General features: G+C 44.0%; 1 protein-coding gene across 1 annotated transcript; it reads right to left on the bottom strand.

Moving 5' to 3' along the window:
* Positions 1 to 1,197: 1,197 nt before the first annotated feature.
* Positions 1,198 to 4,319, bottom strand: paplnb (papilin b, proteoglycan-like sulfated glycoprotein). The gene is made up of 13 exons (XM_049757475.1): positions 4,171 to 4,319; positions 3,929 to 3,995; positions 3,633 to 3,742; positions 3,505 to 3,565; positions 3,223 to 3,325; positions 3,022 to 3,149; positions 2,633 to 2,944; positions 2,378 to 2,554; positions 2,160 to 2,310; positions 2,012 to 2,092; positions 1,755 to 1,905; positions 1,610 to 1,688; positions 1,198 to 1,546 (listed from the first exon to the last, which is right to left on the bottom strand). The coding sequence occupies exons 2-13, from the start codon at positions 3,983 to 3,985 to the stop codon at positions 1,334 to 1,336; spliced, it is 1,623 nt and encodes a 540-aa protein (XP_049613432.1). The 5' UTR covers positions 3,986 to 3,995; positions 4,171 to 4,319; the 3' UTR covers positions 1,198 to 1,333.
* Between the last annotated feature and the right edge of the window lie 7,739 nt (positions 4,320 to 12,058).

Genomic DNA, 12,058 nt, shown 5'->3' with positions numbered 1-12,058 from the left:
TCCTTTGTTGATGTTGTTCTGCGATAGCTAGCTAGCTAGCTGGCTGGCGAGCAACAAACACGGGGAGCTCGTGTCGTAATGATGCATATTGAATGAATAAATCTTTTTTTCGAACATGTCTTTTGACCACAACTTCTGAAACTAATGGCCCATCTACTGTTACCCACTCCCTAATTCACCTGGAAACCGTCAAATAACTCAAAGCATGCATTAAATTATCTTTACAAAATAATATTACGTCTCATTTGACTTGTTGATGATCTTCTCTAGTCACCGAAGGGATAATACTCCATAAAAAAAGAAGGAAACACAACATGCAATACCTTGTATATACTTACCAAAGCCATGTGCGAAAATCGAACTCGGTTCTCCTGAACTCAAGGCAGAAGCTTTAACCACAAGACCATCACTGGATCTTGGAATGATCCAGCAATTTTCTGTATTTGTAGATCAGTCGACCTATTCACGTTAGAGGTGGGCAATTAACTTTTACAAGTGGCCACGTGAAAAACCTAAGGTGTGTCAGAGGGACACACCTACAATAACTTAAACCTGCTCAATTTTTTTTCCATTGTAAAATGCACTAAATTATTATTTTAAATAGCTGGTACTGGTAATTAGGAGAATACAATTATTCTGTTTATATTTATATTAAGCTATGTGAAATTGTGGTGTATAGGTCAAATAAAAAAAACAATCATTAATCAGTACAATTTATTCTTAACTTCTTTAACTTTTCCTCAAATGACAAAGCCGCTGCATCTCTGGGGGTGAAGTTTGATAAAAAGTCCTTGTTGGGCTTGCAGTTTTGCGAGTAATGCATTGATCAGACAGATGTATTTTTTCTAATGCTTGGTCGTGTACAGCGACCTGTGTACCACAAATGAGGCACACGGCTTTACCTTTCATTTCTGTAAAGAAATACTTGGCAGTCCATGTTGAAAACGCGGCGCTCCTTGCCAGCTTTTCTTTTCTGAGGGTCAGCACACATCTCTCGGGCAGCATCGCACTGTTCACCTTGACGCGCAGCTCACATATACGTACGCTGCACGGAAGTGCGACGCCTTTCAAAATAAATGCAGTTGCATTGCACGCACGACACTATTTTTGTTTTTGTTAATTAAGTAGTAATCAAATATAATTTACGATTGGCCTCATGCGGGGCGGACAGGGACGCTCAAAGGGCCCAGACCTGCATACGATGGAAGAGTATTTATTTTGTTCCTTGCAGATGAGCCATGATAAACAACAAAGTAAGAATTTTTTTTTACCAGCATAAAAAAAGAGATGAAGCAAGCCACAATCACATCATGCACACTTTGCATTTCAATTTTTAGTATGCAGCTGCGGTCTCACATGATGTCTGACACTCCCCGAGAGTAGCAAAATTGTTAGCGTTGCCCTGGCAGCCTCCAAACCAAAACTCTTGGCATCTGCCAGTGCTTGCGTTGTAATAGAAGCGTCTCTTCCAGGTATCACAGGGGCCCTCAAAACGTGGCAGCGAGCAGGCACCGTGTGGAGCAGGACGGACTGGATCGCTTGTGTGCTGCGTAGGAATCAAAGTTAAATACAGTCTGAATCATATTTTGGAAGGGTTATTTGTTTTTACCACAGTAGTTTGGTGTTCAGAACATCCGGCTCTCCCAAATCCGCTAGCAGCGGTGACCCCATCCAGACAACATCCATATCTAAAAATGGAAGGCATGTCAGTATTACATTTATTTGCATTATAAAAGCGGCACCAAAATATCTACCTGCTGTTTACGCAGTCATGTTGGGCGCAACCCTCAAGTCCCGGCCCGCTGGCGGAGCTACGACCATCGGGGCAGCAGCCGTAATAAGACCGGGCGCAGTCGGGACTGCTTACTCTCTCGGTGGGAGTGTTGTCAGTGTTTGGCCTGATCGCTGAAATGTCATAGATTTTGTAATGTGAAGAACCGAGATCTGGAATTTTTTTTTTCCTCTTACGACAAACTGGTTGTAAATACCAAAAAAGTAATTGACTACACACATGATGGATTTGCAGGAACGTAGGGTACAAATCCCGTCGTGGTGCTTTCATGCAACCCTGGACTCTGTAGACTCGGTACACCTTGAGAAGAAAATATTCATCAAGTAAATGCAACTTCCTCGAAAGACTATTTGGCCAGTTGACTGACTTTGAGCTTGGTGGCAGGGCTGTACGTTGCATTCCTCCACAGTTACGGGCCTCCTTGAAATCCCGCACCTGACCACCGGGTAAGGGGTCAGGTGGCTGTCGAAACAGCCTACCTGTCTTTCCCTCACGCCGCCGCCACAGCTACGAGTGCACTGCAGATATGCAATTTCAAGAATTCAAAATCAAGAATAAGGCGACCGCTTGTCCCATTCCGCTTACCAATCCGTAGGAGGCCACGTGCCAGGTGACGTGCTGGCGGCAGGCCAGTCTCCTGCACACTTGGACCGAGGAAGGTCTCGCGAAGGCGGCGCAGGCGCTGTCGTCCAGACGTTCGCCCCTGGCGCCCTCGCAGATCACCTCTCGGGTCTGCTGGCCTACCCCGCAAGTCACCGAGCACTGCCGAATCAAAACGAAGAGATTAGCCAGCTGAAATCGGGCCGGGTATCTTCCTCGCGAATCTTTCTAGATAGCAACCTGGGAGAAGGCGGAGACGCTGTACTTTGCTCCGCACGAGTTGGTGTTGCACTCCTGCTGCCACTGAGGCCTCTGCAGGCCCTGATCGATGCAGAAGCTTTCGGCCACCGTGCGGGAGTTGAGTTGGTCCTGAAGCCAACACTCCACGGTGCGATACTGCATCCCGCCGCCGCAAGTAACCGAGCAGGCGCCGTAAGCGTTGGCTCTATACTCGTACATTTGGGTCCCGTCGGGGATAGCGGCGTCAGTGGGAGCCGAGTACTCTGGTTGCGGGACATCTTCCAGACCCAAAATAACTCCTTGGCTCACTGACTGGAAGATCAATCACATGATAAAGAAAAAAATATTTAATGAGGCTTTGCAAAGATCAAATCTTTATTGATTCTCACCTTGCACATGCCGTCCACGCAGATGTCACTTCGGCCCACGTGGCACAAGGTCCCGTCCACCACTTTGGGCCGGTGACGATAAACGGTGTTGTGTTCTCGGGTGACGCAGTTCAGCTCACACGGGTTGGCTGCAGAAAGAACATTCTCCAATTTTGTAACCGAGTATTTGAGGGATTTTGATTTTTTTGGGACGCCGCATACCTCCGTAATATGGCACCCAAGTGTGATGTTTTCCCTGAACGAAAATTCGGTCAAACTGGGAACATTGCTCCTCTCGGAAGTCTCTGGATCCCACCGGGCACTCCTACAAAACAGGAGAAGCCATTGAATGCTACATTTTATCGGCTACACCTGAATAATTGATTCATTTCCGATATTCCAACAATAGTCTCTTGCCTCGTTTGATTGGACAGGTGTCCCTAATGTATTGTCCGGGTAATATCAGTACTATATTTGCAAATATGTTCCAAATTGAATACTCACATTCATGTTACAGAGCTGAAAGGACTTGGATGATCCCTTGCAGTTATGACCTCCATCCGTTCTTAAAAAAAATAAAAATAATAATAATTAGCTTAATTATTTAAATAGCAGGCTAACCTGTGTGTTACCTCAATGTGATACATTTCCTGGTCCTCGTTGCAACTCCCGTGCCGCAAGAGCGGCTGCAGGGCCCAAAGGGCCCAAACTCACCCCAGTGGTCCTGGAGTGTCTGTGATTGCTAGAAGTGCAGACACATTTAAAAAATATATATATAATTTTAATCATTCCCATAATATTGTAAATATCCTGCAAGTGTGAGACAAGTTGAGCACATCGAGCAATATCGCTGGCACGTTTTGTGGATTTTCGGAACATACTGTTCTGAAAATCCCCCATGTCAAACATTACCAGATGTGAGACTTACTGTAAAGGCGGGTACAGCCAGAAGATGGACCAGAGCCAAGACCCTCAGCGTGTCCATTTTTAGCACACTGCAAAAACATCAAATATTTTTTTTGACTGCGTACACATTCAAGCGTAATAACTAAAAACAGCATTATTATTTTTTTCCACACAAATTAAAAAAACTTTTACTGCATTTTAAATGTAAATGCCATCTGTTCCAATACTTTTGGCAATATTGCCCTATTATTCTGATCTTCTTACCTTCTGGAAGAGAACGCTCAAATGGTAGGAATTCAGAAGCTCAGCAGTCCAGATGTGCTCTTAAAAGTGAAGTGACACACACACACACGCGCCGCTTTTCTATAGTCTTCCTCCCTCTTGGCGCCGCACCGCAGCCAATCAGGTGTCCGAGTTCAACCATAACGCTTCATACCACGTCTGTGCCAGATTTAACATGTCATTTACGTGTTAAAGGGGTGTTTATAGTCTGGAGAAAGAGAGGAGGAGGGAAAAAAAACTTTTTGGGAATAGTATATTTAGTCAGACCGCATCTAAGATTGTCATTATTGGAATTTTAAAAAACATGATTTAAGATTCATGGATTGATTGAGTCAAGGTCAGTTAAAATAACACTGTTAAATTGTTTATTTGAATGCGTTTCAAGATAAGCGTTTAAAATAAGTGCCGTGGCGCCGTAATTGTTGGGGGAAACAGAAGAATGCAAGCAAAACCATCATTACGGAAAACGAAAAAAAAATCTCACTGCCGCTTAAAGCTCACACATTTAAATCTCAAATTCTTTTTCCGCAAAGTCATTTTGTGGCCTCGAAAACTACTCGTTGGGGTTCTTGGTGTCCTTCTCTCTGGCTTCGAAGGTGCTCTTGCTGATGCACACCTCCTCCAGGGCTTCCATGATCTGTTTCATATCAGCAGCCATCTCCTGGTAGCTCTCCTTCAGATCATCCTGCTGCTGTTTCAGCTCCATAGCAGCTGCCAGAAGCTCTTCGGCCTGGACTTTGCACTGGCTCCTCAGCTGCTCCACATCCGCCAGCATGCTCTCCATGCTGTCCATCAGCTCGTTCAAACCCTGGGCCGTCATCTCGATCGTCATCTCGCTGCCGTCCGCTTGACTGTTGTCCTCCTTCATCTGCTTCCATTCCGCCGGCGGCCATTCCGACAGCATCCATTCCGCCGACGTCCCCGCCACTGCTTCTGGTTCTGTCTTTGAGTCTTCTTCCATGACTGATAGCTGGAAGACAAGTGAATCATTCAACTAGCTAATCTGGTGCGCTTGGGCACCATGGGGGGGCTGCGCCGACCTCTAATCCATTTCTATCCCAAGTGACACCCTCCAGACGGATTGGCAGCCGCCCTCGGTCTTGACCCTCAGGTGCACCATCGCACCTTGTCGCAATGCAACCAATCTTGCTATTTGCTCTCCTTTATATTGAATACAGAGCAGTCATTCTATCATAATGACTCTATCCAGGAAACTGCTCGAACCTTGGGATACAGATTTTATTTTATTTTTTACCAATTTCCATTGCTTGAAAACATAATAATAATAAAAAGGTGCCTAGCCTTTAAATGTGTGTCGAGATAAGGAGGATGACCTCACCACTTTAAGTCTCTTATCAAGGCAAGACAACTTGCTCTGCAATAGATGACAACCTTAAAATACAGAATTGTCAACAAAAGCGGTTTTAAAACCATTCATTAATTGATATATGCATATTTATATATTTTTACAATATTCATAATTATTCATGAAAAGTCTTCAGCAAGTCCTTAATCGTCTAAATCGACACAGTGACAACTAAAACACATTTTCCATTACATTACAGTTAAAAAGGGTAAAAACAAAAAAGTTATTCAAAATAATCAATGCAACAGTTCCACCTAAAATGAAAGAAATAGATCAAATATCACATAGTTAAAATAAGAGAAATGCTTACTTGTTTCTCTGGTTGTTATGGACACGTATGTTTCTGCATGTAGACTGAAGATAAGTGGATCCTCTCAGGAACTCGCCCACTGCTCACGAGATACACGCTACACACACAAAAGTGACAAAAAATATATATATTTTTTGTCAATATTTGTATTTATCTACATTTATTTTGAGCCTTTAATCATATTTTTAAAATAATATTGAAGCGTGATATTATTTAAATAATCATAAATATTTTTGCAAGATAATATTTTCCACTCTTTAATAAAGAGAAAAAATAATTTAGAATGACGATATCAATTTTGCTAAATAAATAGACTGGTAGTTTTGGACAATTTATCTTTTACAAGCATAGTTTATTTCCATATTTAACTGAGAAGTGCGTTAAATTTGTAATTTCCCCAAATATCCGCCAGAGGGCAGTGTTGTAACGCGTATAGTGCTTTTCAGCATTATCAAGCCAGTTTTTTTTCTACAGTGTGTTTTTTTTTTGTATCGAATCAAGCATGTGATGTTGGAAAAGATGTGATTGATTATATTATTTGTATTTAGACTTTCATGTGATTATTCCCATATTTATGAGAGCCTGCTCAGCACATGCGATCATTTAAATTCCAATATTGTGTGTATGTGAGAGAGCATGTGAGAGAGCTGTGCGGGGGGTTTTAGGAGTATGGATTATTTGCTATTCAGGGAGTCCAGCCAAGCGTGAGGCAGAGGAGAGAAAAGAATCATTGTTGTGGTCCAGATGAGTGTCAGAGGTGCCTGGCGATATAGGGGCTTTTTTTTTTAGGGGGGACAAAAACACACTTGCAACAACGACCTGACCCCCATCATATAAGGTCTATTTTAGAACTTCTCCAAAAAAGACAAAATCACATTTAAATGTGGTTTATCCCAGATGCGACGATAATCCCCAAACTACAGTTTAATATTCTGCAGACACCAAAGAAGACAGAACTGGAAAGAAAATTCCACAAATGGGTCTTTTCTTCAAAGGGGAATTGCACAAACAGTTGAGCTCCACCCCAAGTCTTTTATATCGGGATCACTTTCCTTCTTCTGGTAAATGGGTGGGATTCCCGATCCCGTCCCCTGGGGGGACGAGTACAGCTACATGAATGGCTAATTTTTTTTTTCCTCCAACAATGGGACCTCCCTCGCTTCCAGAGAATTACTTTTCCATACAGTTAGTGACGCAACACAGTTTAGATTCTTTGGGGGAAAAAAACATGGCGGCATGGTAATGGAAAAATGTGGGCACCTGTTGGAAGATGCTAGGAATAGCTCCTCGAAGCAATACTTGACCTCATTGGTTTTTCCGACGCATCGCTTGGAACGCTTGTGAAAGTAATGTAAAGCAGAGCTTGAGAAACATTTCAAAGAAGACGAGAACAGATGTGCCTTTCATGTCGCTACCGCCCTTTTGACAAAAAAACAAAACAGGCCTCACGAATTGACGAAACAATCCATCAGACAAGAACCAAACAAGGAATGTTGACCTAGTTATTGTTGTCGCGTTCAACCCAGTTTTTTCTTCCACATGCTGTCATGTTTTGTGTCCTTTTGGGTTTTTCCTGCCCTCTGCCAGGACCTCATTTGAAGCAGGTTTTCAGACACCAGGGGAAATCTCCCCTCGCAGCTCATTATAGCGTGAACTAATTGCATGCTAACTTTAGCAAAGTGGTAGCCTACTTCCGTCCGTTTGCTATCTGTAAAGTAGGTTGGGGATGGAGCTTACATTTAACATCCCGGACAGAGGGAAACTTTTACCCGAGCAGTCTGTTTTACAAAACAAATTGAATTTATAATATTAATGAAACCAACTAAGTGAGGCTAGCGTTTGAAAAGATCAGTTGATTCAAGCTAAGCTAATATGGGCTAGATTGAGATAAGCTCTTTTGAACGACGCTACAGTATGGCTGCTCCACGGGGCAACGATGGCATGACACACCCTCTTTGGCATTTCCTGCTTTCCTCATGACCTCATGCGCTAATGTCCATTAATCCCGGCCAACTCTCGACAGCCCATTCTGTCTCAGGGTATGCTATCACAAAGGCTCTCCCACACACAGTCAGCAGAGCATGACTCCCAGTATTTCCCCAGCTGATGGTGGAGATAAGCTTTGGCGTGAGCCGAGGTGTCTCTTTGGACGTGGAGGTCGACGTATAGCTTGGCCTAGGGGAAAACCGTGCGGCAATGTCATCGCGATCTGTTTCAAATCGTGTAAACAAATGTACACGTTATCCTGCGGGCGTTTTTTTTCAGTCTTGGGGTTTGTGCTACTCTAATTGATTTGTTGACAACCGGAGGAGTGCTTTTGAAGAGGAGCCAAGACCATAAACGTTTGTGTTGAACTCCAAAGTATTTGACATGTCGGTTCACGTCCAAGCGTAAACGATTATAACCACCTATAACGTTTTGTTTTTTTTCCCTGGAAGCCGAGACATGCCGAGAGGTCAGCGATGTCAGCATCGGCTTTGTTTGCGTGTTGGGCTCCTACCTGAGGCCAAATGCTTATCACTGCCAGGATTTTAGCGGTTTCAGTTGACAATGAAGTCATCTGGCATCGGGAAAACCGATATTACATGCAAAAGCCGGACCGCCGGATCAGCGGCGTTATTGTTGACTATCCCGCCATGTATAAATCACGTTGAAATTAACAATACAGTCACGAGACAAAGATCTCTTTGGATGGGTATCGGATAGTCCTCAATGGAATAAAATTACATTCTTCGTGGGGGGGGGGAATAAAGGGCAAGGAGGGGCCGGGAGGTGAATAATAGACATGCCTGGGGTTCCTCGTTGTGACCCCGTTTCCATTCAGGAGACCAATCCACCATCCGTGTTTTTCCACTTAGCTTAGCCGCTAACAGCTGGGGAGATGGTAACCTGGCTTCACCCAAGCTTAATAAAAACAGTCGATGCATTTATTATTTATCGCTCGTCCTGACTGACATGATATAAATCTTAAAATTAATAATTCACTGTGAACCAGATGGGTGCGTGGTCGCTAATGCGTGCGTTAGTCAATCTGCCTCTAAATGAATACCAGTTGAATGTTTTTTTTGCCCGTATCACATGTTTATTTTCTTTTTTAAATCTCGATAGAACAGATTCGGAGACTCAACAACCTCTACCAGTACGGTGTAACTTTAAACCAGCAACAGAACAAACATTTCCCACCCCTGTTTTGGCAGATGTTAGATCTTTCAGATTTACTAGCTTTATTTATTTATTTTTTTAAAACAGGGTGAGGCACTTTGTTGGTCATGTGGAGTCAATACTTGATGAAATTAAGAATCATTTCTGTTGGGCACACATCAAACTGACTTTTTTGTCCGACTTTGAAAATAAAATGATGAATGGTGAGTTTGCAGCTGTCAAGTCACTTTGGCGCTTTCCCCATGACGAATGTTTTTAGTGCTGGAATTTGCCCCATGATGTCTTTGCGTTTATGATGTGTAACATGTCTGTCCCTTGAAGATAATCTCAAATTAGCCCCCCTCATCTGTACAAAACTCACATTACTCTTGAGTGTTTTGCCCTGATGGGAAAGTTTGGCTACGTAAAGGCTGAGGATCAAGCCGTGTATCATTTTCGGCTTTGGTCTGAACCAGAGGACCAAATTACAAGATGCACTTGAAGTTCTGTGATGTCACACTCTGGCTGTTATTCTTAGAATCGTATCTTGCAGGTAATTTGGATTTGCAACCGGGACTGTTGTTGATGATACTTTATCTGCTTGTTTTATAAATCCTCGCTTGAGGCAGTAAGCTCAGTGGCCTAGTAGTAGAGTGTCCGCCCTGAGACTGGAAGGTTGTGGGTTCAAACCCCGGCCGGGTCATACCAAAGACTATAAAAATGGGACCCATTGCCTCCCTGCTTGGCACTCAGCATTAAGGGTTGGAATTGGGGGGTTAGATCACCAAATGATTCCCGAGCGCGGCACCGCTGCTGCTCACTGCTCCCCTCTCCCCCAGGGGATGGATTAAAATCACATGGGGATGGGTTAAATGCAGAGGACAAATTTCACCACACCCAGATGTGTGTGTGACGATGATCATTGGGACTTTAACTTTAAGAGGGTTGTGGGGGTTGGCGACCTTTGACCTTAGGCCGGTAGCCTTCCCTGCTGGCATGTCACGTCAGGGCAGAGGCGTAACGAAACGGACAAAAGGGGGAGAAATTGAGGCGACGTAAAATGAATAGCGGTAATATATTCTGACATTACCCAAAAAAAAATAAAAGTGAAGCTGAGCATGACAAGATTTTTTTTTTTTTTTCTGCTCCATGTAGCTACTTGCTTGTAATCCTTTTCTTACAGTGAGTCTGCACGGAATTAGTGGTCATGCATGACAGATAAGCTGTCGCCCTTCCATCATCTCCTATGTCTTACGCTGCACAGCTGAGTGATTTTTTTTTTTTTCTTTTTTTTTTTTGCTGGCCACACAGGAAAGGGAAATGTGCGGTCTCGGCCCGAGCTGGTCGTCTCGCTTGCCCATTGCTACACGTGCGTGTACCCCATCGTTGACCTTAGCTGGGATAGGCTCCAGCTTAATGTTTAATGTTTCCAAAAGTGTTGGCTTCGTGTTTCCTGTTCAAGTCAGGTGTGTATGTTATATAATTTTTTTTTTTTTGTTTGTACGGGGTAGTTCAGGTCCAGCCCACATTTCCACGCCTGAAACTGGCAGCAGCAGACCGACATGCTCAGACGCGTTCTGTGCTGCGATTGTATTTTTAGCTGAGTAGAGATGACTTCCCTTTTTTTATTTATATATATGTAAAACATGACCAAGGTCCCACTGCAATGTCACAAATCATGCATGAAGTCTTGTTCATCCCTTTCGAGTGTAAGAGCTTCTTTGTTGGGACCTGGGATGTCATCAGATCTGATTTCGAAGTCTGTCAAAGGGGGATTTGGCGGGAGATTAGACCTTCATTTAAATTTCAACACCTCCGCTAGCAATTACACTGATGACTGGGCCCAGCGGTTCTCTCAAAGAACCCTCGTTTTTATATCTAAGCTCCAGAATGCTTCAAAACCCAAGCGTGTGAAAACTAAAGCAATATTTCCCATAGGAAATCATGTAAATCGAATTAATCCGTTCCAAACACCTCAAACGTTTCATTCGGCTTAATCCTGAAATAAAAAAGAAAATTTTGTGTCGTAATGACCCATATAAAAAGCAGTGGCGAGCAAGTTGGCAAACATTTCAATGTTATTCAGCGTGGCCTATTAAATTAGAGAGCAGGCAGGCTATGTGATCTGAAGTCGCTCAAATAAATGTTTTTCAGGCTCCGGTGGCAAACGTTTACATTTGGCCGCTTTTCTCCTCCCAGCTGGTCGCGTGGGCCGAGCAGCTGCGTTTTTTGAACGTTGGCACGGACCAACACGAGCGGACCCAAATCTCACGTGTCGGGTGTCTCGTCCATGAAGACGGGGTCAGCGTCTTTGCGGTCTTGTCGGTATGTGCGTGGCGAAGGGTGGCGACCTCGCCCTAACAACAAAGTAATTTATCTCCCCGCCATTGAAAAAAAAAAAAAAAAAAGCCCCCCCCTTTCTTCCAAGCACCCCACCACCAACTCCTCTTTATCCAAGTCTCCCACACAGCAGCTGTTCCTCTCACTTTCCATCCCCCCCCCCCCCAGCCGCACTATGATGCCTTTGTTTTATTGTTTGGCAGCGTCTTGACCCCCCCCTCATCTGGACCAGGACAGGGGTCCGACTCCCTCAGACTGCAGCCGCTCAGCTGTATGCATCGGCTTTTAAATATGTTTTTCAGAAAGCTAGCCTTACCGCTAGCTCTTAACACCTACGTCTTTCTGCTGAGTTTGCACTTTTCTTCAAAACTTCATTCAGGGTTGCCAGATTTGGTGGCTTTTCCCAACAATGTGGATTTGAGCCCATATTTGCGGCTCCGCGGGTAAACATTCGTAGCAGCGGTCCGTGCTGCGTAAAAAAAATAAATAGCACGTTGGTTTCCTGCACGGTTTTACGCTTTCCCAACTTTGCGATGTCAACGTCTCGCCTGCGGACATGTCGGGACGATAACAATCAGAGCTGTTTACCCTCCAGGGCCGCTTTTCCTCATCGGAAATAACTCGGAGTAAATGGGCAGAGAGAAGAGAGACGGCGTAAACTGAAATAGAGATAACCGCTTCATGGGGATTTGGCGGCGTGTAAATAAATAAAT

Source organism: Syngnathus scovelli, chromosome 20 (assembly GCF_024217435.2).
Source record: "Syngnathus scovelli strain Florida chromosome 20, RoL_Ssco_1.2, whole genome shotgun sequence".
NCBI lineage: Eukaryota > Metazoa > Chordata > Actinopteri > Syngnathiformes > Syngnathidae > Syngnathus > Syngnathus scovelli.
The sequence above is the reverse complement of the archived record's forward strand: the minus strand, read 5'-3'. Positions and strand labels throughout refer to the sequence as shown.